Below are 26,145 nucleotides of genomic sequence, written 5' to 3' on the forward strand. Positions count from 1 at the left end.
CGCCACCGACCGCGCTCTCCGCTGCCCGCAGGCCCGCACCGCTGGGCGGCCGCCGGCTGGAGCGGGCTGCGGCCGCGCTACGAGCACGCCACCTTCCTGCCCGCCGCCGCTCCCCCGCGCCTCTGGGTCTTCGGCGGCGCCCACCCGGGCGGTAACCGGAGCTGCGTCCAGGTGCTGGACCCGGGTGAGTGCCGGGCACCGGCGGCTCCGGCAGCGGGGGCTCCTCTCCGGGTGCGGGGCTGCGAGGGGGTTGCCGTGCGGCGGGGGAACCACAAAGCCGCTGCCCGGGTCCCTCACGGCGGCGGTGCCTCGGGAGGTGTGTGTTACCGCCCTGATCGCTTTGTGAATCCAATCTCTTAGAAATAGGAAGGTGGGAGAGCCCCGAGGTGCGGGGCCCGCAGCCTCTGCCCAGGACCTATCACACCTCCTCGGCGGCTGTAGGGGACTGTCTGTACGTGTTCGGAGGGGGAGAGAAAGGAGCAGAACCCGTCAAAGACCAGCGGCTTCACGTGTTTGACACAGGTACCTCTGGGGATGGGAAGGCTGTGCTGTCAGACGGGAGGTCTGTCCCTCAGATTCAGTCAAAGCCATGGACATGTTGGGCCTCTGCTTTGGTGACAAGTCTAAACGGATGGATGGCTGTTTCTTGCTGCTGACGTGCACTTATCTTTGTGTAGTCTCTGGGGCTTTGGGCCAAAATGAGGGTGTAGGGCTCTGGGCTGAGAAATGCGGTGGGAGACGGGAGTGGTTTGTCCCATTTCCCCAACAGTGCTTTCTGTGCTGGCATCACCCTGTGCCACTCGGGTGCTGCTGGAGTTGTCCCCTTCATTCTTGCAGCCCTGTGTGCATCAGAAAGGGTTTGCTTTCCAGTTTGAATTAATCTTTCCTGCTCCTGGGTGGCCCAGGCAGCTCACAGAGCTCCATGGAAGGGCTTGGTGTGGCGTTAGCTCTGACCCCGCTGGAGGCGCTTCCTCGGGGAACCTCAGCAGGGTCCTGGGGTCACTGGTTTTAGAGCTTCCAGAATTTTCTTCCTAATGCACGTGTACTCCCATTTTTAGCCACCTTGACCTGGTCCCAGCCAGATACTCATGGGGACCCCCCCTCTCCTCGGCAGGGACACGTTGTGGTTGCAGTTGGGACCAAACTCTTTGTCCACGGGGGTTTATCCGGTGACGTGTTTTACAACGATCTCTTCTGCCTCGATACCAGTGAGTACGGAGAGAGGCTGCAGAGCAATAGCTGCTGTGTGGTGTGCCTTGATTCTGTGAGCTAAAAGATCACTTCTTCAGTGCTTAAAATACTACCCTGATTGTTTAAAACACCTAAACTTGTGGGGTTTTTGTAATGCATAACCCCAGACTTCTTCTTTTTCCAACAGATGAGCTGAGGTGGGTTAAGATTCCAGCCACCGGCGACGTCCCGGGAGGACGGGCGTCCCACTCCTCAGCTGCCTTCAAAGAGCACTTGTACATTTTTGGTGGAATCGGTGCAGAGGGGACGCTGGATACTACGTACAAGTATCACACAGGTAGGGAGGGTCCTCCGCTGGGGGTCGGGGAACTCATTACCCCCTCAGCTCCTGGGGGTCACCCCCCAGTAGTGATTATCTCTGCACTGGAGTTACACCAGCACAAGACTAAATGCTCTGTGATGTTGAAAACGGATCTGGTTAACCATGTCACTGCCTCAGGATGCTTTTTAAGCCCGTGAAGCTACATTTAAAGTGGTGAATGTGTGTGTTTGCACCGCAGAGAAGCAGCAGTGGACACTCCTGCGGTTTGAATCCCCCCTGCCCACGGGGAGGCTGGACCACGCCATGTGTGTCATCCCCTGGGGGGCTGGGGCCAGCGGAGAGGAGGGAACTGCCACCCGGGAAAAGGACGCTGGGGAAGAGTTGTCCGTGTCAGCGGGGGACAGGGCTGAGCCCCCGCAGGGCAGCGCTGAGGCCCCCGTGGAGCACCTGCTGCTGGTCTTTGGTGGGATGGACACGCAGGGGGAGATGTTTGGGGACTGCCTGGTCAGCCTCATCCAGTAGCGGGGCTGCTGTCCTGCACTGCGCCGCCTTTCCTATGCAGTTTTTATACTACTGTTGGATTTAATTAATTCTTCTTTCCAATAAACAAATTCTTGCCCTCAGAGGGGTGGCACTGTGCTGATGCACCCGAGGTATAAGCCTTGCAGGGACAGTGTCCCCAGAGCCTGGGGAGGTGTGTGCTGTGCCTCAGCAGCTTCCCTTGGGAGGAAACACACACTGCTGGCTACAGGAACACCCCTGTCCCACAAGCATTGGTGTTTTCTGGGAAAAAAGGGGCTTGGGGGGGTGATTTGGTTTTTAGACTTTCACTATTTTGAAAATGAGTGAATGAAAACCAGATAGACTTGTCCCCCCAACTAGGGAAAGTGCTGAGGGGCTTTAGGGTGGTATTAGAGCAGGCACCACAAAAAGCTCCTGTTCTCAATTCAGTTCCTTACCTAATCCCATGGATCAAGTAAGGATCATGGTCCAATAAAGAGACTGTTCCAATTAATTTAAAAAGAAATAATTTATTAGGTATAGTCTTCAGAGCACAGCTGTTTCATGTGAGATTCTAAAGCTCCTAAAAGATAGTTTTAATGCTGCAGGGAGCATCTTTAAGCCCAATCTCCTCTCCCTCACACACTTTGTGCTTAAGGCAACAGATCCCAAACCCCTGGAGCCATTTGCAGCTGGAATAGACAGAGCAGGGACCAGAGCCCTCTGTCAGCACCCAACAGGCCAAGGTCAGGTTCCCCCCCCATCAGCTGATCTGGATCAGAGCTCTGTGCTGTGACCAGGGAATGGAAAAACAAAACTAGAGCAGAGTCCAGTGTAAATAACAAATTTATTGTGGTCGCTTCCGGTAGAAAAGTTCTACACCAAACCCACAAGACCGAGTTGTTAAATAGACCCTTCTGCTGCCAATACTTCTACCCCAGGTCGCATTTACACTCCCCCCCGGCGCCCCCTCCCTCCCCAGACATCAAGCAACTGCTAACGAAAAGCAGTATAGAGCCACGTCGGGCTAGCGTTTCCAGCTCCACTCACGAGTGAAGATTCAGAGTTACATTCCAAATTAAGAGTTCAATATTTTAAACAAGTGTTCCTGAGTCCAATATATACACACACAACATTCGGAGATGTCACCGGTATCTACAACTCATCCTTCTCTGCTGCTTCCTCTTCCCCAGGGGGAGGGCCCGCGCTGCCGTAGAGCTTGCTGACAATGGGCTGAACCACTTCCTCCAGCTCCTTCTTTTTTGCTTTGAAGTCTTCAATGTCTGCATCCTGATGGCTCTCCAGCCACTCGATCTTTTCCTCTACTGCTTTCTCTATTGTTTCTTTGTCTTCCGATGACAGTTTACCACCCAGCTTCTCTTTGTCCCCAATCTGGTTCTTCAGTGAGTACGCGTAGCTCTCCAGCTCGTTCCGGGAGTCGATGCGCTCTTTGAGCTTCTTGTCTTCCTCTGCAAACTTCTCAGCATCATTCACCATCCTCTCGATCTCCTCTGGCGTCAGCCGGTTCTGGTCGTTGGTGATGGTGATCTTGTTCTTGTTCCCAGTGCCCTTGTCCTCAGCCGTGACACGCAGGATGCCGTTCACATCGATCTCAAAGGTGACCTCAATCTGGGGGACACCACGGGGGGCAGGAGGGATCCCGGTGAGATCAAACGTTCCCAGAAGATGATTGTCCTTGGTGAGGGGACGCTCGCCTACGAGACACAATTAGATCCAGTTTATTTCTTTCCTTATACCCTGTGAAACCACTAGTCACACACTTTATAAAGGCACATTTTAATTTCAGCTTCACATCTGTCCTACAGTCTGGCCTCACACTCTGCAGAGCTCCTCAGAATTGCAACCATGGGGAAAAAAAACCACACACATTAGGGAAAAACTCTAGGAACAGCTTTTGCTGCAGGTCAAGAAGCCTGATCAGAGCAGCTTCAGAGAGCTCACACCATCACCCAGCTCTTCTCCAGGAGGAGATACCCATAAAGCACCTGAAATTATCTACATCCTTTGTGACCAGAGAGTAGCCAAGTGTGACAGCTGGCATCTGTCTATAGGACTTTCAGATGGGTCACCACCGGTGCCACTTACCTTCATAGACCTTGATTGTCACAGTTGGCTGATTGTCAGAAGCTGTAGAGAAGATCTGAGACTTCTTTGTGGGAACAACAGTGTTTCTTGGGATGAGCTTAGTCATCACACCTCCGACGGTCTCAATGCCGAGGGTCAGAGGGCAGACATCGAGCAACACCAAGTCACCTGTAAGAGACCAAGGGCAAGACTGACATGACTTCAACCTGAAAGGAACACAGGTCCCAAGGCCTTCAGAAGCTCTAAGCTTCTTAAGGACTGGAAAAGAAGTTATACTATATTTGTCAGTAACCAATATCCACTACTCAGGGTCAAGGCGCTCGAGTGGCAGTGAAGGTGTTACCTGTGTCCTGGTCCCCAGAGAGAACTCCAGCCTGGACAGCGGCGCCGTAGGCCACAGCCTCGTCAGGGTTAATGCCACGAGAAGGCTCCTTCCCATTGAAGAACTCTTTAACGAGCTGCTGTATTTTGGGGATGCGAGTGGAGCCACCAACAAGAACAATCTCATCAATGTCAGACTTCTTCAGGTCAGAATCTTCCAGGACTTTCTGAACAGGCTTCATAGTGGAACGGAACAGGTCCTAGGAAGACAAAAAACCCCAGAACTGTAAGACTGTATTCCCACATGCCCAGCCCCTGAATTGTGCAGCCCCAGGCAGGAAGGACAAGCACTACAGAGGAAGAACATCAACTGGCTCATGACCAGCCTTGAAGAGGCCTCAGCTGTCATTAACACACACAGCCCCAGCCACCCTGGCAAGGAGCAGCTGCCTGGTGTTTAGTGCAAGCAGAAGTTATTTATACCCTGAAGTGCAATGTCACAGCATGAACTACTGCCCTTTGACAAGTCTCCAGCCTAGAGCTGAGGCGTGTGCCGTTACCTTCCTAAACTTACCATGTTCAGCTCCTCAAACTTGGCTCGAGTCAGTGTCTCTGAGAAATCCTCTCCTTCAAAGAAAGATTCTATTTCAATTCTAGCCTGGTGCTGAGATGACAGGGCTCGCTTTGCCTTCTCCACTTCCCGTCTCAACTTCTGCACAGCTCTGTTATCCTTCCTGACATCTTTTCCAGTTTTCTTCTTGTAGAGTTTGATGAAGTGTTCCATAACACGCTGATCAAAGTCTTCTCCACCCAGGTGAGTGTCACCATTAGTAGCCACAACCTCAAAGACTCCATTGTCAATGGTGAGGAGGGAGACATCGAAAGTTCCACCACCCAGGTCAAACACGAGGATGTTCTTCTCGCCCTCTCTCTTGTCCAGTCCATAGGCAATGGCAGCAGCTGTTCTGTACAGGGAACAACAGCTCCTTCAGAGAACTGGGAGAGCTGCCCCCACCTCCCCCCAGCAGGACAGGCCTCAGCTACTTACGGCTCATTGATGATTCTCATCACATTCAGCCCAGCGATGGTCCCAGCATCCTTCGTAGCCTGACGCTGAGCATCATTGAAGTAGGCTGGCACAGTGACAACAGCATGGGTAACCTGAGTGAGGAAATGCAATTTTGTTATAGAAATGTAGAAAAAGCATATAAATAACCACAGCGATGCTGCTAACAAGCAGCCCATTGGTCTTTAAAGAGAGAGAAAACCCAGCCATCAGCTGAGCTGATTCCACTGGGCTGCCCAAGGACCAGCAGCACTAAACAGTGTCCAATTGCAAGGTCAGTCCACAGAATGAATCCCTCATCTTTAGTTTTGTAAAGCTGGTCCTTTAAGTTCTTACTGGTAGCAATCATAACTTACCTTCTTGCCCAAGTAAGCCTCTGCAGTCTCCTTCATCTTTGTCAGGACCATAGCAGAAATTTCTTCAGGAGCAAATGTTTTTGTCTGTCCACCTCCAACATCAACTTGAATATGGGGCTTGGCTTTCTTCTCAATAACCTAGAAAGAAGAATGGATACTGTCATGTTTAACAAATTCATAGAATTATTCTTAGTCGACCTAGTGTTGCTTTCTCTCTAAATGTTAAGCCAAGCCTCTATATAACAAGACATGACTTGAATGCTAGCTAACACAAGGAACTGCTGTCCACACACCACAGCCACACCACTGCCCCCTAACCCCCTCCAGAGAGCTCGGGGACTGCAGGCTTGCTCAGAATGTTTCAGTAGCTTCTTCTGTCCAGACATGCAGGGCCCCCCCTCCCGCCATCCACCCCCCGGGGGCCCACCTTGAAGGGCAAGTACTTGATGTCCTGCTGCACAGACGGGTCGTTCCATGTGCGGCCGATGAGCCGCTTGGCATCAAACACGGTGTTCTCGGGGTTGGATGTAAGTTGGTTCTTGGCGGCATCCCCAATCAAGCGCTCCCCCTCGGGTGTGAACGCCACGTAGGACGGCGTGATGCGGTTCCCCTGATCGTTGGCGATGATTTCCACCCGGCCGTTCTTAAAAACGCCCACGCTGCGGGGGTAGCGGAGCAGTCAGGCGGCGCTGAGGTCTGCACCCCCCTCCCGAGGCTCCACAACCCGCTTCCCCCCCCCGCCCCACCCCGAGGGCCCGCAGGCCCAGCCACCCCCCCACCCCGCGGCCCGGCGCTCCCCGAGGGCCCGCAGGCCCAGCCGCTTCGCATCCTCCCTCCCGCGCCCCGGGCCCGTTCCCCACGCACCAAGAGTAAGTGGTGCCCAGGTCGATGCCCACCACCGTGCCCACGTCCTCCTTCTTCTCCTCGTCGTCCGCCCGCGCGGCGCTCACCAGGAGCAGCAGCGCCAACAGATGGTGCCTCATGTCGACCGCTCGCCCGCAGCGCCCTGCCGAGAAGCCGCCGGTCACAAAATGGAGGCGCCACGTGCGCGGCCGCCAGCGCCGCCCCCCCTCAGCCGCCGCTCCCCCCGCATCCCACCGGCCGGACTAGGCCGCCCCGGGCCCGCAGCGCCGCCCTTACCGTCACCGCCGAACCGCCGCACCCCCGACTGCTGCTGAGCGCCAGGCCGCGCCGCCCGCCCTTATATACCTTCCGTTACTCCTTCGTGGAGCCTCTTCATTGGCTGCGGAGCCCTCGCTGGAGCCTCTCCATTGGTTGGCTGCTACTAAGCTGGCCTTCCGTGATTGGCGAGAAGCAGGCGGTCCCTCTGACATGCGTCGCGCGCCCCCCTTCCGCCACCCCATTGGTTCACCCCGCCGGCGTCGCGGACCTATCAACAAGGAAGCCTGAGCCAAGCGGAGGGAGCCCATTGGCTGGGGGCGGCCGTCACGGCGAGGCTGGGGCAGGGGACGGGGGGACGTTCTGGAAGTTTCCATGGTGACCGGCCCGGGGCCGCCATTGTGGGGGGTCGGCCCTGGCGGCCTGCGCGACTGCGCCGGCTCCCTCCCCGGGGCGCCCCCGGGACCCCCAGGATGAGGTACTGTGAGGCTGGGGCTTGGCCCGCGCTGGGCAGACACATCCTTCATGTGGGCTTGTGCGAGCCTCATGAAATTCACCAAGGCCAAGTGCAGGGCGCTGCTCCTGGGTCGGGGCGATCCCAAGCACGAACCCAGGCCGGGCAGGGAATGGCTGCAGAGCAGCCCTGGGGCCACCAACACCAGAAGGTCATGGAGCTGTTGGAGCAGGGCCAGAGGAGGCCAAGAGATGCTGGGAGGGCTGGAGCCCCTCTGCTGGGAGGACAGGCTGAGAGAGTTGGGGGGTTCAGCCTGGAGAAGAGAAGGCTCCAGGGAGACCTTAGAGCAGTGGGGTGTAGTGGGAGGTGTCCCTGCCCAGGGCAGGGGGTGGAATTGGATGATGTTTAATGTCCCAACCCAAACCATTCTATGATTGTGTGCAGCCAAGTAGGGCCTGGCCCAGTGGGGCTTCTGAGCCCGTGCACAGGCACTGTTATCCCCGTCCCTGAGCACCGCGGAAGCGCTGGGGACAAGCCCATCGTATGGGTGGCCAGTCCTGAGGGGACATGGGTGCCCCTGGTGTGCTGCAGGGTGTGGAGCCCATTCGGGCCAGTCACTGGGACAAGCACACTGTGCTTTGCTCTGGCCCCAACCAGAGAGCCAGCAGGTCTCTCAAGGAAGGCACTTGCCACCTTCTGAACCATGATGTCTGGAGAATGAGTCACCATGTCCTCACTCAGATGCAACTCACTACATGGGGTTACATCAGCCCCTTGGCTCTTGGGGTGGGAAACTCCCCAGGAAGGTGAAGGCAGAGGCCTTAGGAGTGTAGATCCACCCAGGTCACCCCTATGTTGTGGGGGTGACAGGCCTGGCTGCAGCTCTGCTGTCCCTTGGCTTACACGTCTGTGGATCATGCACACATATGGTATCTACCTGCTTATATTTAAAATCACATTTTAAAGCAAAAGTTATAATTACGGAACTCCAAACTAAAAACAAAAGTTTTGAGTGATTGAAGAGTCATACGAGAAATTGAAAGTTGTTCATTCACCTTTGGATGGTATCAGATCTGAGATCTAACAATAATAATTTCAGGTGGTTGTAGTATTAAAAGGTGGTTACAAATGGAGAGAGGGAGAGACACGGTCGTGTTCAGGCAGCGCCCTGCGAGTGGAAGGGACTTTAAGCCAGGGGGGCTGGGTTTCTTGTGATTACAAAGTGAGACATTGTCAACAGACTTTGTTGTTGCTCAACACACATCTGGAAATGGCATTTTGATGTTGATTCTGGTCTTTCTATTTAGAAGTTTATTTTGTGTCCTTGATAAAACCTTGTTTGTGGTTTTTGTTTTGGTTATTTTTAATTAATTATATCAGGATTACATTCACATTGATTTGATTTTCTCCTTTTAAAAACCCTGAGGTGTCTGACACAAATTATTGAGCTTATTCCTTGGAAGAGAATTATCTCCCAGAATAGCTATGTGTCCTGAGAACTGTAAATAATGTAAGCATTTTATTTCTTCTTAGGAAACCTCGTGCAGGCAGGGCAGGGGAGAGAGCAGTTTCATGCTCCTTGGCCCTGGGCTCCTTTTCCTCCTGGGGTTGTTGCTGTTGGGAATGCAGTACAGCCTGACAGCTGGCTGTGTGGTACCAGACTGTTGGCATCTTGTGTGTTTGGGCTTGATGAACACTTTTTTCTTCTATTTCAGTTTGCCATAGTTGTTTCTAAAATGTTATTTGGGTATTAAAAATTCAGTTACATAAGACATTCTCTTTTATCACGGAAGATAATTGAGGGCAGTAACTGTGTCAGTGATGAAAAAGGCACACAGACAATATTTTGGCAAGCGAGAGGTAGAAAGTATAAACGTTTGGCTTTTGTTTTGAGTTGCCTGTTGGGAAGAGCTTTGCAGATAACCTGGGCACGAGAAGCAAGCAGCTGTGGAGGCTCCAGAGGAGTCCCTTTCCCACTGAAATCACTGTCACAGCTGCATGCCGTGCCCTTCTTCACAGGATGCCTGGGACCACATTTCATGTGGTATAAATTATGTTCTGCTGCTTAGTTTCCCCTCATGTTTCTATTGGGCAGAATGTTTGAAGGGAGCCTACAGGAAGGCTGAGGAGAACCTGTTTAGAAAGGCCTGCAGTCCCAGGACGAGGGGCAATGGCTTCAAGCTGGAGGGGAACAGATTCAGACTGGAGGTGAAGAGAGTGTTCTTCCCTGTGAGGGTGGTGGAGCACTGGACCAGGTTGCCCAGGGAGGTGGTTGAGGCCCCATCCCTGGAGATATTCAAGGAGAGGCTCGACGAGGCCCTGGGCAACCTGGTCTAGTTGGGGGTGTCCCTGCTGACTGCAGGGAGGTGGGACTAGATGGCCTTTGGAGGTCCCTCCTGCCTGGAGCATTCTATGATCTATGATTCTAATTGTGTTGTGAGGAGCAGTCCCATGTGTTGGGGGAGCGGTGGCTTTCGATTCCATCCCTGTCCCTGCAGGTCAGTCAACTAGACCAGGTTGCCCAGGGCCTCATCGAGCCTCTCCTTGAATATCTCCAGGGATGGGGCCTCAACCACCTCCCTGGGCAACCTGTTCCAGTGCTCCACCACCCTCACAGTGAAGAACCCTCTCCTCATAGAATCATAGAATCATTGAGGTTGGAAGAGACCCTTGGGATCATCGAGTCCAACCATCTCCCCTACTCTACAAAGTCCTCCCCTACACCATATCCCTCAGTACCGCATCTAAACGTCCCTTAAACACATCCAGGGATGGTGACTCCACCCCCTCCCTGGGCAGCCTGTTCCAATGCCCGACCACTCTTTCGGTGAAAAATTCCTTCCTAATGTTCAATCTAAACCTACCCTGTTGGAGCTTGAAGCCGTTCCCTCTTGTTCTATTGTTAATTACCTGTGAGAAGAGACCAGCACCAACCTCTCTACAGTGTCCTTTCAAGTAGTTGTAGAGAGTGATGAGGTCTCCCCTCAGCCTCCTCTTCCTCACACTAAACACTGTTCCCCTCCAGCTTGAAGCCATTGCCCCTCGTCCTGTCACTGCAGGCCTTGACCCTGCCAAAGGGACTCCATATCCCCCAACGAAGCCTCTCCCCTTCCAAAGGGGGACTTCCATGTCGCCCACCGAAGGGACTACATGTCCCAGGAGCTCGGTGGCCGTCGCCGCCCGCCGCCTGCGCAGTGCCGCGCCGCGCCGCGCCTGACTCGGGGCCGCAGCGGGAGCGGAGCCGGGCGGCGGAGCCGGGGCTCTGGGCGGGTAAGGGATAAGCTTTTCCTTCACCCCCATCTCCCTTCCCGCGGTACCGTCACGGCTTCTTCTCCTCTCCTCTCTTCTCTTCTCCTCTCCTGCCTGGCGAGGAGGAGGAGGAGGAGCGGCGGGGAGGGGGGGGAAGGCGAGGCCGCAGCCCGCCCGCCGGCCCCGGGGCCTGACAAAACCCTTCGGTTTTCCAGGGGAAGCGAAGGGGAAGGCGGGAGGCGGCTTCTCGGGGGGACGGAGCCGCCGGTAGGTAGGGCTGGATTTATTTATATTTAACCGCGGGGAGAAGGGTTTCTCCGGAGCCATGTGCGGGGGGGGAAGGCTGGTGCCCTGGCAGCGTCGCGGGGGGACCCGCCGAAGTTGGCTGTAAGATTTCCCCGACTGTTGGTGCGGTTTTTTTTTTCGTCTGTGCCTTTTTCCCTCTGTCAGCCGGAGCCAGCCCGACCTGCCGCGGTGGTGCCGGGAGCCGGTGGTTCCGGAGGTCTGCGGAGGTATCGGACAGACTGAAGCCCTCGGCGGCCGGGGCCCTCTCGGCGCCGGGGCATTGGGCAACGAGTCGCTCCCGGCGAGAATGTCCCTGCCCTCGCTCCTTTATGGCTTTCGTGTTCTGCAGGTTTAGAACTCGTAACTTGACGAGAGTGGTGACTTCCCTTTTTTGTTACCGATGGACTCTCCGTGCTGAAGAGCTCGATCGAGCGAGTATCTGTCTTTTTTCTTGCAAAGTCATGATAGTGTGCTCAGAAGGGAGAGAGCCGTTGCGATTAAGCTCTCAGACCCAGCATGTGACACTACACTTACTGATAGGTAGAATGCTATTTTTGTGGACGATGCACTTGCCTCACAAGTAGGAACTGCAATTTGGAGATGATGGAGGGGGGAATGGCACGGAGAGTACGTGAAATCTGGAATACTGAGCTTCTGTAAAAGCAGCAGGATGGTGAGTTTAGGAAATGGGCTTCTAAACTGCTGCTGCTATGGGGGCTTTCAAAATGTTTAAGGTGCTGCACATGAGGGTTTTGGTGTGAGATTTTTCAGGTCCTGGAGGATATACTGTGTCTGTAATAGCAGTTACACTTCATGGTGGACCGCGGAGGGGATGTTTCACAATGAGGAAGGGAGCTAGTCTCGAGAGAAGGGGCTGGGAACAGGTTGTTTTTGTCGGTTTGAGTGGCTTGGGGTTCTGCACTTCTGACTAAAGTTTGTTAGTCAACTCCTTACATAAGGGGAACTCCTCTTTCTAGCATCACGAGCAACTGAAGTAGATTTTAGCATGGTTATATGCTTTGTTGATTTTACGCAACACAGTAATACCTTAATACCTGCACATTACTGGTAAGTTCTGTTCAGGGGCACAAGAACTGAGGTGCTCCTGGCACAGAAATCGTGCTGGATAGACAGTGTGTTCAGTGCTAGCTGCAGAGCAGCCACAGGCAGAAGCAAACTTGAGGTATGAGCTTCATATTAATATTGATTAGATAGTTGAACTGTAGCAAATTGAAGTGCATGTTGCATGTTGTACACGTTTTGAGATGGTAGGTATTGTAACAGGAGAGTTCAGCAGGTTTACATCATGGTGAACCATCCCACTGAAAAATAGATATTTTTTTTTAGCTCAATTTTGGGAGATGGGCTGTTAGCTTATATAAAGAAATAAGGCTTGTTAGTTATTACTGTAAATATTAATGAAGAAAGAGGTACTTCATCTGGGGTGGATTAGCATGGAAGCTATTTGAGCTGGCCTAGGAATTATTTTTCAGTAAGATGGAGTCATTTCAGTTCTGCCTTGCCCTGCCCTGCCTATGTTTGATCTGCCCAAACTTGCTTTGGAAGTTGAGTCTTGCGTAGCAAGACTCAGGAGGAGCAAATAACCCTGAGAGGAAACGCTGGAGGAGGAAGAGGAATCTGGTGTTCTAGCAGTATTTACTACTTTGCTGGATCTCTTTTCTGTCAACTGAATTGCAGAAATATTCAGGAGAGACGTTGCTTGTTCCTGTGTGCCGCAGTACGGAACCACATACTTTGTAAGTTGGAGTTCAGTACCCAATTAAATTTATTATATTATTAGATTAAATGCAATGTTTTCCAGAACTTTTAAGTGTAGGAAGCAGTCTCTCTCCTGCATTCATCAAAGGCATAGATTGTCTTGGTTTCTGCACAGACTTGTGTCGTGCTGACAGCAGGGCAAAGCATCGTAGATGCTGTCAGGTCACACAGTCTTTGTTGTTGATGTGGTGGAGCATCACGAAGTGAAATCGTTTGAGTTGTGCTAAGCTCCTTTTACTGTGTCACAGCTTTTGGTAGGGTACTGAGCAGTCTTGAAATAACTGACAAAAAATTGAAATGTTTTCATATCAAAATGAAATTGTCAGGATTGAAAAATAGCTGCACATAGCAGGAGCTATTGAATATCTGTTGTTTCTTCAGCCACAGCAGACTGTTGGGTATCTACATTTCCTAAACCGTCTCCTTTATACAACTATGTACAGACATCTCTTGTTTCAAGTACGGTACATGGTAGTAATTAACCGGGTAATTGGGTAATTATGGGCACCTTTTTGTTTATGAGAACCTGGTAAGGTGATCTGACAAACAACTTTCTGGAATTAGTACCAGCTGAAGCTGCTGCTCGCTCTGCTCTAACGCTGCCTTCTGTGCTGCGTTCCCAACCACGGAGCTGTGGCTAATTGCTTCTATGGCTCGTGTCCGAGCGCTGGCGTGGGGCGAAGGCTGTGTGGCCCGGGAAGGTCAGAGAACACAACTGTTGTCTCTTGCTGCGGATCATAAAGGGAGAGGTTTTTGGAGGGGAGTGGTGTGTGTCGTGTAGGTGTGCTGGTGGTACAATGGTTCCTTCTTTGCAGACAGGCTGTGTTAGTGGTGTCAGTATTTGGATAGAGTAATAGCGTGTGCATCTTGCTCAACTGGGTTTTTTGGGTTTTCTTTGCTATGCTGCAGGTTTTGTTTAGTGCCTATTGAGGTACAGTGTGTGTTAAACTACCTGCTTTACATCTCTAGTGTTCCCAAATCTCTGCTGAAAACTTAAGGTGAAGACAAAGTTGTTTGCGCCGTTGCTTGCTATACTTGTGTGGCTTCAGAATAATTTGGTTTTAAAAACTGGTAAATGGGAGCAAAGGAGGCCTTCCTCTTCACAGAGGTGTATTTCAGTAGTAATAATTAGCAGTCACATTAGTTCAATTTTTATGGAGGACTATAAAGACAGGGAAGTTGCTGATCCCTTTTTCTTGTCCATAGGCTAAAAACTGCTGTCGTGCAGTTGACTTCCTGCGGAGCCACAGGAAAATCCTGTGGATTCTCATCGTTCTTGACAAAGCAGTGGCACTTATTAACCTGCTGGGGTTCAGTTCCAGATCCATTCTCCTCTTGCTTCTGTTCTTTCTGGTGTTCTACCGTAGAGGCAGATAATATAGACACGGGTAGTGGCCAATTGGTAGGATATTATCAAGTAGTCATGGGAGCAGTATATTTAGAAGTGCAGGTGATGGGCAGTCCAGCCTTACAGCAGAAAGCAGCTGGAAAGACAGAATGTGGTTCCGCGCATCTCTTTTATGTACATTTTTATGGATGCAACTTCATTTTCCTGGCTGATATCCGTAGTTCATAGCCTAATAACTAGTTATTACTGTGTTTCCAGGCAGTATCAAGTTTAATGCTATCTCTTTTTGCCAGCCCTAAAATTCTGTGACTAAAAATAAATTTGTTGCAAGAAGTTGTTATTTGTTTCTCAAAGAACTTTGGCAGTAACATCAGTGTTTCTTTTCTTCTAATCGTTTTGCTGAGACTGCCCTTGTTAAAAGCATCTCAATGATTGCATCCTTCAAGTTCCTTACTTAATCTTATCTTTGGATGCATGAGCTGTAACCATTGATTAGGGTTGGTGGGTTTTTTTGTTCGGGCTTTTGGGTTTTTTTTAGGTTCTTTTCTGTCTGTATTTCCTAGGAATTACTCATAAACCATCAGTTGTAACTGAGGTTTGCAATTTTTTAAGCATAAAGGCTTGTGACAGCATCACTTTTTGTCTCTGCTACAGTTCTGGTTGTAAGGTTAAAACTGTAAATGGAAGAATTTAATTACACAGGCAAGGAGCAGTGATGGTTGTCAGCGCACCTGGTTATCAGGCTTTCTCCACACACTGAAGAAAAGCCCAACAAATGTAAAACCTGTGCCTAATTAGGGAGCTAATCTGTATTCTTTGGAGAGGACCATCTCCTGCTATGCTGAGCACTGAACCACAGATCTTTAAAACAGTTAAAGGGGAGAGCATTAAGCCAGTGCCCAGTACATTATTTGTAGTTTCTCAAGCATGGACTAAATGCTCTCGGGAAGGGAAGCTCCTCTAGAGTTGTGGGAAGTGAGTTTTTTGTTTCAGCGTGGCACGGGGTTGTAGGGTTCATCATCACATCCCTTCACAGCCCTGACGTATATCCATTTCCAGTATGTCTGGCAGAAAGCTGTTACAGATGATATCTGGATCAAACCCATTTTCTTCCCAAATTAGCTAGTGTGGCTGTTAGTTCTGTTGGGGAAAAAGACATAGAGCAGTTAATCATTAATTCCATGGAAACATAATCTGATCTGTATGATTCTACCCCTTCCCTTGCCAGCGTTAATGCAGTTGATGGATTTTTTTCTTCCACAGAGTTAATTTTTACATGGTTTAGCTCCTTGAACTTGTTTTGGATGGTGTGGAACTCTGCGTGTTTATCTAACTGCTAGCTGGTAACTACCATGTTTTCTAATTAGGAAGTTAGAGCTAATGTTACATTGAGACATAACAGTAGTTTGTGTAGATTTTTTTTGTCCCTGATGTGCTATGAAAGCCTACAGTTGTTTCAGTTTTTCTCTCTTTAAAGCAACATTTTTGGATTGTGGCCCAAAGAAATAGCCTTCTGAATTTAAATATTTGAGGAATTTTTTTCTGAATGAATTCTACTGTTGAGCAGTCTCCAGACTTGTTTCCAGCTAATGCCTTATCTGGGTATTGATACTCCTTGATTTTATTTTTTAAAAAATATTAGTAATATAATTACTATTGAAATTTTTTTCTCAGAAAAGACCAATATTGGGAGGTTGGTGCTTCTCATGCATGGGGGAGAGAGGGCATTTATTTTAATGGGCCAGAGACAACACACCCAAGCACTTGGACAGTGCTGCATTACGTGGGCAGGCATTAGGACACAGCAGTAAGGGCAGGAATCTTTTTGCCTGTTCACCAGGTGGTGAGTCGAAAGGAGACTCCTCTTCCTCTCCCTGAGCTTGTGTCACCTAAACTGCAGTGAGGGCCACGTCTCTCCAGGTAATGGCCAGTTTCTTACCCCCAGGAGGGAGATGCAGTGCGGGAGTTTTGCAGTGCTGTACTGTATGACTCTGTCAGCTCATGAGTGAGAGTTGAAAATACCATTTGCTATTATGCAAGGGTCCCTGATGTGCTGACATAACAAGGGGTTAATGAAACTGGCAATTAGGAAACCTTGCGTTAAGAAAGAGTCATTTAGTGGTGGGCTGTGGATTTGAGAGAACATATTAACATGCTAACATGGAAGGGGCACAGCAGTATTTGCTGCGAAGTGTAAATTTATGACCTGCTTATCACCTCGCTGGGGCCGACAGAACTTGTTCCCTGACCGGTTGGGATTCACCCATTTCATTTTCTCCCTCTCTTCCAGTGAGTTCTGTGTCACCCGCTGGCTGCCCAAGATGGTCAAGCTGGACATCCACACGCTGGCTCATCACCTCAAGCAGGAAAGGCTGTATGTGAACTCTGAAAAGCAACTCATTCAAAGGCTGAATGCAGATGTGTTGAAGACGGCTGAGAAGCTGTACCGCACAGCGTGGATTTCCAAGCAGCAAAGGATTAACTTGGACAGACTGATCATAACAAGGTGACTTGGAGGGGTGGGGGTGGTCCTGGGGGGAACAAGCTCTGAAACTTCTGTGAATCCATCTAATTTTTCACACTTAGTCTCTGAAGTCCTTTGCTGTACTTATCATAAAAATAGTAAGTTTTTAAAGCAAATCTCAGCTAGGGTATCTGACTCATCTGAAACTGACTTGGTAGCTGTGTGAGGTACCCTTTTTTAATATATGTGTTTGTCTTGCTTCTGTTCATAGTTTATGGGAACAAACTCTCCTTATTCCTGAATTTGCAAATCATTTGTGATAACTATATGGAAAGACTTTTTCCCTGGGTGATAGTCTTGTTAATAGGTTGACCAGTGCCATCTTTTATGAAGTTTGTTTGCTTAAGAGTTACTTAAACTGTTTCAATGTTTTTCCTTTAAAGTGCTGAAGCTTCTCCTGCTGAATGTTGCCAGCATGCTAAAGTCTTGGAGGACACGCAGTTTGTGGATGGTTATAAGCAGCTGGGATTTCAGGAGACTGCTTATGGAGAATTCCTGAACAGATTGAGAGAGAACCCCAGGCTTATTGCGTCTTGCCTGGTCGCCGGAGAGAAGCTCAACCAGGACAACACTCAGAGTGTCATTCACACAGTCTTTACCTCCATCTATGGCAATTGCATCATGCAGGAGGATGAGAGCTACCTCCTCCAGGTCCTCCGTTACCTGATAGAGTTTGAACTCAAGGAAAGCGACAACCCTCGGCGGCTGCTGAGACGAGGCACCTGCGCATTCAGCATCTTATTCAAACTTTTCTCTGAGGGACTCTTTTCTGCAAAACTCTTTCTTACTGCAACTTTACATGAGCCCATCATGCAGCTTCTGGTTGAAGATGAAGACCACCTGGAAACCGATCCCAACAAGTTAATTGAGAGATTCTCTCCAGTACAACAGGAGAAGTTATTTGGAGAGAAAGGCACAGAAAAGTTCAAGCAAAGAGTCCAAGAGATGGTGGACTCCAATGAGGCCAAGCTGGTGACCCTGGTGAACAAATTCATTGGCTATCTCAAACAAAACACGTACTGTTTTCCTCACAGCTTGAGATGGATCGTGTCACAAATGTACAAAACGCTCTCATGTGTAGACAGGCTGGAGGTTGGGGAGGTCAGAGCAATGTGCACAGATCTTCTGCTGGCCTGTTTCATCTGTCCCGCCATCGTTAACCCAGAACAGTATGGGATAATCTCTGATGCTCCTATAAACGAAGTGGCAAGATTTAATCTGATGCAGGTATGATTCTCTTGAAAGTAGTCTTTTAAAAAAAAAAAGTTCTTGGCCTTCTTTTTACCACTAGGACCCATGTAACTGCAGTGAAGGTATTGTCCCTCCTACCTGTAAGACAAATACTAACAAAATATTTATGTTAATCGTTACTGAAAAGGAATGCTCTGAAGTTTATCTGTTTGCTTAAAATATTGACTTAATTGATAGCGTATTCCTTTATCTTTTAGAAGGGTTGCAAATGTACTTTAGAAAAACTGTTACAAGGGATGGAAGCTAAAGTGCAAAAGTGACTGTAAGATGAATTCTGGAATGTGTGTAAACAAATGTTGTGCTGATCTTGCTAAATGTTAAATGTCATGCCAGGTATTGTACAAAATAATGGAGTATTTTGCTGAAAAAAACCTGTATGGCAGTATTGGCCAGTGTTTGTGGTGGGTAACTACCTACTGTGTCATTACACCTTAGAGCAGTCCCCAGCCCTCATGACAGGTTTTTGTCTCGGTGCAAATGCCTGGGCAATGCAATGACAGGATATAGAGGAGTGGTCTGAAGATATTAAGCAACGCTCCTGCCAGTGAGGATATTCCCCACACAAGTAACAAAACCTGCTTTTTAATACTGTCCCTAAACTGGTGAGTGAGGGATTCTCGCAGTGTAACTGTTGTGGTGAGTTTTACCTGGGCTGTTACTGACAGGCCTCAACCACTGTCTTTCTGAAATACATTGGAATCCTGTGCTGCTGCCTGTGTTTTGTAGCAGAGCTTGCAGTTGGTGACTCTTTAAAATTGGGAGTTGTTGTGCAGTTGCAGATTAACAAGGAATACGTGCTCTGAAACAAGAGTTAACCCTCTTGCCTTTTTTGTTTTCCTCCAACATATTCTTAGTAAGATATATACAGCCATTTAAAACATCTAGGTTTAAGATGACCTAGATTCAACTCTCAATTCTGACGTATTGTAAAAACAAAACATGCTTTGTTCCTGGGATGGGGGAAGTATGGATGCTCATAGCATACTGTGTGTGCAGATTTTCTCATTAAATGCAATGACGGCTTTTCTCTAAAGCTTCTTGCATTTTTTCTGCCCTGAAAGCGAGCAGAGGACTCTGTCTGCTCACTCAGAAGTATTTCTCAGAGTATTAAATGAGAAAAAATTAGAAAGGAGGAGTTGTCTTAACTAGTTATTTATAATTGGGTCCATCATGATGTTGCTTTGAAATCCTTATTCTTCGTATTTCTTTTTCATTTCAGGTTGGGAGACTTCTGCAGCAATTGGCAATGACAGGTTCTGAAGAGGGAGATCCACGTATGAAGAACAATCTTGCTAAATTTGACAAAGTAAGAATCCAGACTAAAAAGAGCTAAGGCTTGTGTGTACTTCATCCTTCTGCAGTCTCTCTTTTTTCAGACATTGCAAAGGACTTACCAAACGTTTAACCTCCGAGTTACATGTACTGAAAAGCAGATTAAATCGTGCACAAAGCTGGGAACAAAATCTTGAGTACTAGAATTAAGGGTCAGGGATCCTTGCTTCTGCTCTGACATAATCTTAAAAGAAAACGCAGAAAAGAAATAAAAGCAAGTTACTGTTTAAACTGAAATGCTGAATTACTGTCTGTGATTTTTCTCCTGAATCTAAAGAAAACACTGATCTGAGGACAACTTTTGTATGAAGTCTGGTTTGAAACCAAGTAATCTGTTAGTGCAAGGGACTTCTGTTCCTTTTCTGTGTAGTTTTGGGGTTTTGTTCGGCTTTTCCTTTGTTCGTATGAATCATCCACAGCAATACTGTTAGTTTCATCAGAGGAAGAGTGAAACTAATGATCTTTGATGTATTGTCATATGTTGAAAAAGCTGTTGTTTGTGCAACTTCCATGTTTTTGCTGGTTATAATTGTTAGAGAGTCATCAGACAGAGTTACACAGTTATTATACAAGTAACATTTGCTGGGATTAGAAAGTGATACCCTGTGTTGCTTCCTTGTTTCACTTTTAGTCTGTGCTCAGCAGATTCTTCAGGAAGGGGCAGTTCAATTGCCATAAAACAGTTTAATTTTGTAAAAAACCTGTAAGACGACACTTAAATAAGTAACACATTTCTTTTGAATGCAGAAAAGGAATGAAGGAAATGCTAAAACTAACTTCATGCTTCCCTTGCTCGATCTTTAGTGATTTTAATGATATGTGGTATTTTTATCCTAAGGTTTTAAAAGTAGGAAGCAAAACTGATATTGTTATGTAACTTCTTAACTCTCGCCATAACTTGCGTTCTTTCCAACCTCTAGTAAATGGTCTCTCATTTTAAAACTATTTCTTCTCTTTGCAGAGCTGTGTGGCTGCTTTCCTGGATGTAGTTATCGACGGGCGTGCAGTTGAAACTCCTCCAATGTCTTCTGTTAACCTTCTGGAGGGGCTGAGCAGAACAGTGGTGTACATGACGTACAGCCAGCTCACTACTCTGGTAATCACTTACCTTCTTAACAAGAGGGAGCATACACTTGTCCCCATGTGTTTATAGATAGGATAAACAAGGTTGATAATTTGCACTGCAATTCATATCAACACAAATTCTAAACTCTTAGGTTGGCTTCATGCGGAACGTAATGTCAAGCGATCAGCTCAAGGAAGATCGGATGGCTTTGGAGAACTTGCTAGCAAACTTACCCCAGAACAAACCAGGGAAAAGCAGCAGCCTTGAAATGACTCCCTATAACACCCCACAGCTCTCTCCTGCAACTACTCCAGCTAATAAAAAAAATCGGTTACCGATAGGTAAGGAGAGTAAATGACTTCTTGCTGATTTCTGATGCCTTGATCCATTTTCTGTGCCGTTTTCTCAGTCGTCTCTTGGGGTTGCTCTTTGACTACACCTTCAGTTCCTACTTTTTCTGTGTAGATGGTGAAGAATTTTCTTTTGCATAAAAAGCCATGTAATTTCCGTAATTTCTGCTAAAAGTGTGTTGAGTTTCACGCTGGATTGAACTGGAGAAAAACACTGGAGTGGTTGGTAGTCACACTGGCACAGTGATAATATAGGGAAAGTTTGAAGCTGAGAAACAGAGGGAAGATTGCTTAGGAAGGGGATAAGATGGAAGCAAAGACATTTAATTAGTGGGAAAGAATAAGTTTAAAATTTTTGTGTCTCAGGAGAGCAAATGTGGAGGAGGATGAAAAAGCAAGAGCAGAACTTCTAGAGTATGTGCTGAAAAGAGAAACTTTTCTTCTTTCTCCGTTATTTGCCTGATCTTATTCCAGTTGTGTGCTGTAATGCAGTTTTATGTTTGTTGGGGTTTTGACCTCTTTTTGAACTTTTCAATAACATTTTGTCTTAAAGTAGGAAGTGTGGTACTCTTCTCCAGTATACGTTTACATGAATATGAACACATGGGATATATTTGCTTGTTTGAGAGACGTGGTGTTACTGTGTGACAGAATGAAAATATGTAGAGCCTGATCAGTGGCAAAAACCCCACAAATCCAAGCCCAAACCAAACCTATCCCATGTTGTTTTAACTCTGCTTCTGAAGGGTTCTGGTCTTATGCCTGTAACGTAGTGGCACAACAGCATTTATTTTATGGTATAAAATAGCTTCTGCTCAAAGTTTTTATTTCTTTTGTTTCATTTTAATGCTTTCGAAATCCAGGACAGCAATTGGCAGCCATTACTGCCTGGGACACTTCTGCTACCAATCTTTCAGCTCATATAACTCTAGTAACCCCTTTTGGTGGGTAACGCCCTCTTTCCATTCTTCTCTGTCAAACTTATAACACCTGACGTAAGCATGCCTTTGGTTTACTTTGGCAATCCATTGCTTTTTCAGATTTCTTCATTGATTTCTATATGAAACTCATTCTGTATGTACATGTAGTTTTTAAAAACACCTTGTGTGCTTCCGTGTGATAATTACAATTTGGCTGTGACTTCTGCACCATTGCCTTGTTTTGCCTGGATCAAATAAAGCAGTAACTGGTGTCATGTGCCATACTTAGAAATCTTAATTCCATGTGGGCGTTTTTCCTTCCATGGTGCCAAACGTGGGAATATGAGGCTACTTGAAAAGACTAATGAGGAGTCACGACATAAACAAAGTAAACCACCTGATGTTGAATTCTGTGTCTGGGTTTGAGGCATCTGTCAGAATAAGATTTCCCTGCTTTTTAGGACAAAAAACTTCTAAATATAACAATATAACAGAGTTATAAAGCATAGGAACCTAGACCTCCTTTTTTTTATTGGTAACAAGCTTCTTAGTTTTCTCAGTTAATTTATTAAGAGTCTTTCTGTGATTGGAATACACTGAATTTGTGTAGGCAAACAGGACATAGTAGACCTTGTTTCTCCAAACTTCTATGTTGAAAGTTTGTTTTTTCACAGTTCAGTACTCAAATTTAAACATTAGTCCCATCCCTCAAAGTCTAATGTGACTTTTCATTTTGTAAGTTTATTTGGTATGCTTATTATCGATTTAAAACATTGCCATTCTGTATTTCCATGGTATTGTCTTTTTTTCCTCCTTAAACAAGGAAAAGCTTTCTAATGTTGATATTTCAAAATACTCTTAGCAACTCGTAGCAGGAGCAGATCAAATATTCTCATGGATCAGCATGGAGATCATGAAGGATCCTCCCAGGAGACCATCCCCGAAGTTCAGCCAGAAGAAGTGCTGGTGATTTCTCTGGGGACGGGTCCACAGATTACTCCAGGAATGATGTCAGAAAATGAGGTAGGCAAAAACTGTCACGTCTCGGATATTGTGAAAAGTGCAGCCTCTGTGTTCTCTAGCAGCAGAATAACGAAGCTGTGACTGTGAAGTTCAGGTAATAAATCCAGAATGGGAGCTAAAGCCCTTACTTTATTTTACTGAACGTGAGGGTTGTACCTTTCAAATTTCCCTGTTAGATTTCTTTTTTTTTTTTTTTCCCCTTACTTAGTATATCTGCAAGGTATGGAAAGCAGTATACTAACACAGGAAAAATGATCCTGGCAGATTTATGAAAAGACTGTCATCTTAACACGCTTAAGAGCAAACTTGGGCTGTTGTTTCTGAGCCTGAAGAAGCTGATTCAGTGTCTCTCTGCTTGCTCCATCCTTTGGATCTGTAGCTGCTGCTTTCATCTTTGCTGCCTTGCCTGATAGTTCAATTATCTCCTTTTGCAGCCTCTTAATGATTGGTTTCCATATTATATTAGTCTGCTGGGGGATGAGGGAGGCGGTGGCTCCGTTATTATCAGGACTTGCCTGATGTTCACATCTGGGTTACCTTACCTTCTCTCCAGGCTCTGACTTTAGAGATAGCTGACTTTTTTCAAATGGAACATTAGAAATTTGATTGTGCCATTAACATCCAGGGAAAAAAAATGCAAAAGTGTGTGCAATGTTTTGTTTACTATTTAATTTTCTAAAAAATAGATTAGATTAAGGAAGTCTTGTTTCTTTCCTTGACTCTCCAGGTCTTAAATATGCAGCTTGCAGATGGCGGACAAGGAGATGTCCCTGTTGATGAAAACAAACTCCATGGTAAACCTGATAAAACCTTGCGCTTTTCCCTCTGCAGTGATAATCTGGAAGGAATATCTGAAGGTGAAGGGCTACTTAAGTCTTGAAGAAGTTTTGTCCCTTTTTTTTTTTTTTGCCTTAACTATAAAAGGAACACCTGTTACATACAGCATGTCATCTTTGCCATTTTGAAGACTGTGCTATTTTACCCTGAGAGCCATTCAAAGAAAAGAAGTCTGGAGCTAAATTTCAACCTGCAAAGACATATCTGAGTCTGACAATTAGGAATAATAATAATAAAAAAGTATTTAGAAAAAGAAAACAGGATGGGGTTTTTTTGAAACTTAAGTGCAGTACTAGTTATTGAGATATACTTATTTTTCATCATCTTTTAATGATGAAGCTTTAAGCTTCATGATAGCTTTAAGCTATTACATATCTCAGAATAGTTTCTGGACTCTGGACAACTCCTTTATATGAACCTCAGACACAGTGAAGCACAGGTTTATTTGTGGTATTGAAGAGGTCTGTACAGATCACTCAGCATGCGTTATTTTGTATAACTTCCATAGTTTAGTTTTTGCTCTATCCCTCCTCAAAATGAGAAAAAAAAATAATGGACAAGTAAACGAATTAATGACAAAGATTTTATTGAGTTTTTAGTTACAGTAGTATGGTAGTGGTGAGATTCCAGCTGTTTCTGTTAATGTATTTGTAGATTATTATAATTAGTACGATACTATAAGTGTCAGAACTACAAATCACAGTGTGGGTTAAGTATCCCTGGAATAGGAAACAAGAGTAGAGCAAATGTACTTTTAGTTCATTAACTCAGTATTTTATATTTGAACTGCTGCTTCATTTCATCTTCCTATTTAATTGTGTCCTGGATTGTTAGTGCTGTATACTTAGGAACTGCTATTCAAATGAGATTTACAGTGAAATCTGTTTTCCCAGGTCCCTCAAATCGCTCCAACTCTGTGTCATCTTTGGATTTAGAAGGGGAGTCTGTGTCGGAACTTGGGGCCGGCCCCTCCGGCAGCAACGGTGTTGAAGCTCTACAGCTCTTGGAGCATGAACAAGGCAGGTGAAATCCTCTAATACAAGTGCTGGAGGTGCTCTAGATGGTAAAGGCAAAGTTCTGTGGAAAAAGGTTGAAAGATTGGCTAGTTCAGGAAAAAATAAGTTAAGTTTTCCTTGTACATCCACTCTTGCATTTATTTATGGCTTGGTTTTGTTGTTTGGTCTTTTTTCCTAGAAAGATTTCTTGCAGTCTGTTGTTAGGAAATCGCATGGAATTTTGAGGCTTAAGTCCTTTATAGGAAACTGGTTGTAAAGTTTTGCTTGATACCAAGCTTTTCCCTTCAGGGAACAGGGTGATCTGGATTGGCGTAGTCTTAAAGCATCTGGGTAGCTTCCTGTTCAATATATATTTGTCAAATGCTGCAACAGGTTGCCCAAAGAGGTTGTGGTGTCTCCAGCCTTGGAGATATTCAAAACAGGACTGACATGACCATGAACAACCTCCTGTAATTGAGGTTTGAGCAGGAGGTTTGGACTTGAACGATCCCTGGAGGCCTCAGCTTGTCTATGATAAGGTCTTGCAGGAGTTGTATCAGTTTCTTGATAGGGCACTAAATTGTATTCATTTTGTCTGTCAATTTGGTAAATAGGTCACCATGTGTAGCTGAAGATTTTTGTTTGAAATGTGATTTAAAAACTGTTTTCAGGCAGCATCTCTTGAAAATTGCATTACAGGCCTTACTGTAAAACACTGTTCTACCTGACAAAATTAGAGGGTTGTTGTGTTTGTGGGTTTTTTGTCCTGTAATGTACTCTTGCAGGTTTTTAATCAGAAGTAACTGGAGAAGCCTTTCAAAAAACTGAGAACTTTTTCTTTCTACATAGCCACAACTCAGGATAATCTTGATGACAAGCTCCGTAAATTTGAAATCCGTGATATGATGGGATTGACTGATGACAGAGATATATCAGAAACTGTGAGCGAAACTTGGAGTACAGATGTCTTGGGAAGTGACTTCGATCCAAATATTGATGAAGATCGTTTGCAAGAAATAGCAGGTAACTTGATGGTGCATCTGGTATGTTAAAATGCTTCATGCTTGCTCTAAAATAGTGAGGCTGCAGAGCCCTTCCCTCTCTTTCTAGATACATGTGTTTTCATTGATTAAACCAGGGCTTTTCTGTAGGAGGATTTTGTGGGTGTGACCTGCATTATAGGAATGATCAACCAAATATCTTTTCAACATTATTTTTCATGATTACTTTATTGAGGACACTTAAAATGTGTTATTCTTCTCTTACTAGAGCTGTCCTCAGGAAGCCTGTATGTAGCTATACGATTTGGCTTTCCTTTTGCAGGTGCAGCTGCAGAGAACATGCTGGGCAGCTTGCTGTGTTTGCCGGGGTCGGGATCTGTGCTGCTTGATCCCTGCACAGGTTCAACCATATCAGAAACCACCAGCGAGGCCTGGAGCGTGGAAGTGTTACCAAGTGATTCAGGTCAGAATCATGCAGTTTTTGCTTATTTCTTTAGCACGAATCAAGACTCTTCCAGAGGTACATAATGCAAAACAACAGCCTCTTCCTCTCTTTTTTTTTTGAGAAATTATTATCCTAGGGTTAAGTTAGTGTTTGCGAGTACTTCGAGTATTAAAAGGACAAACTGTTCCTAGGCAGAGAGAAGATGGAAAGCATCGTGAGAGACTTACTGTTACTTAAGAAATTCTTAAGGGCCAAAAGGGGAGAAAAGGGGTTGCAAATCAAACTTGTTTGCTGTCCTTCCCTG

The 26,145-nt window shown here is 46.7% G+C and overlaps 3 protein-coding genes across 5 annotated transcripts in view; 2 read left to right on the forward strand and 1 right to left on the reverse strand.

The window, feature by feature from the left end:
- Positions 1–12: 12 nt before the first annotated feature.
- On the forward strand, positions 13–2,138 carry RABEPK (Rab9 effector protein with kelch motifs; the record flags this gene model as incomplete). Its single annotated transcript, XM_014942750.1, has 5 exons — positions 13–184; positions 361–522; positions 1,059–1,208; positions 1,379–1,528; positions 1,752–2,138. Coding segments are annotated over 5 exons (918 nt in total), but the record flags the coding sequence as incomplete, so codon positions are not given.
- A 704-nt stretch (positions 2,139–2,842) lies between these two features.
- On the reverse strand, positions 2,843–7,142 carry HSPA5 (heat shock protein family A (Hsp70) member 5). Its single transcript, XM_014942802.1, has 9 exons — positions 7,004–7,142; positions 6,728–6,869; positions 6,291–6,522; positions 5,864–6,001; positions 5,490–5,602; positions 5,016–5,406; positions 4,464–4,701; positions 4,121–4,288; positions 2,843–3,729 (listed from the first exon to the last, which is right to left on the reverse strand). Exons 2-9 carry the CDS (start codon positions 6,844–6,846, stop codon positions 3,170–3,172), a joined length of 1,959 nt encoding a protein of 652 aa, XP_014798288.1. The 5' UTR covers positions 6,847–6,869; positions 7,004–7,142; the 3' UTR covers positions 2,843–3,169.
- A 223-nt stretch (positions 7,143–7,365) lies between these two features.
- GAPVD1 (GTPase activating protein and VPS9 domains 1) overlaps positions 7,366–26,145 on the forward strand; it is a 29,718-nt gene continuing 10,938 nt past the window's right edge. Inside the window, exons 1-12 of one of the 3 annotated variants that reach the window (XM_014942799.1) lie at positions 7,366–7,460; positions 16,388–16,603; positions 17,005–17,848; positions 19,092–19,178; positions 20,166–20,300; positions 20,422–20,611; positions 21,484–21,564; positions 22,403–22,563; positions 23,291–23,420; positions 24,294–24,419; positions 25,245–25,418; positions 25,719–25,859. In XM_014942799.1, coding sequence (XP_014798285.1) covers positions 7,456–7,460; positions 16,388–16,603; positions 17,005–17,848; positions 19,092–19,178; positions 20,166–20,300; positions 20,422–20,611; positions 21,484–21,564; positions 22,403–22,563; positions 23,291–23,420; positions 24,294–24,419; positions 25,245–25,418; positions 25,719–25,859 — 2,290 coding nt within the window. In that variant the 5' untranslated portion in view covers positions 7,366–7,455. The remainder of the gene's footprint in view (positions 7,461–16,387; positions 16,604–17,004; positions 17,849–19,091; positions 19,179–20,165; positions 20,301–20,421; positions 20,612–21,483; positions 21,565–22,402; positions 22,564–23,290; positions 23,421–24,293; positions 24,420–25,244; positions 25,419–25,718; positions 25,860–26,145) is intronic. The other 2 variants (XM_014942800.1, XM_014942801.1) reach the window with 2 other exon arrangements.

This window comes from Calidris pugnax, unplaced genomic scaffold, assembly GCF_001431845.1.
Source record: "Calidris pugnax isolate Ruff unplaced genomic scaffold, ASM143184v1 scaffold102, whole genome shotgun sequence".
NCBI lineage: Eukaryota > Metazoa > Chordata > Aves > Charadriiformes > Scolopacidae > Calidris > Calidris pugnax.

What these genes read in the sequence shown, in the direction of transcription:
- HSPA5 (XM_014942802.1), bottom strand. Translation starts at nt 6,846, where the DNA reads ATGAGGCACCATCTGTTGGCGCTGCTGCTCCTGGTGAGCGCCGCGCGG. An exon ending in AGGCTTACTTGGGCAAGAAG is followed by an intron (nt 5,603 to 5,863) that starts GTAAGTTATGAT and finishes TTCCTCACTCAG; the next exon opens with GTTACCCATGCTGTTGTCAC. An exon ending in CTCTGGGGACCAGGACACAG is followed by an intron (nt 4,289 to 4,463) that starts GTAACACCTTCA and finishes GGTCTCTTACAG; the next exon opens with GTGACTTGGTGTTGCTCGAT.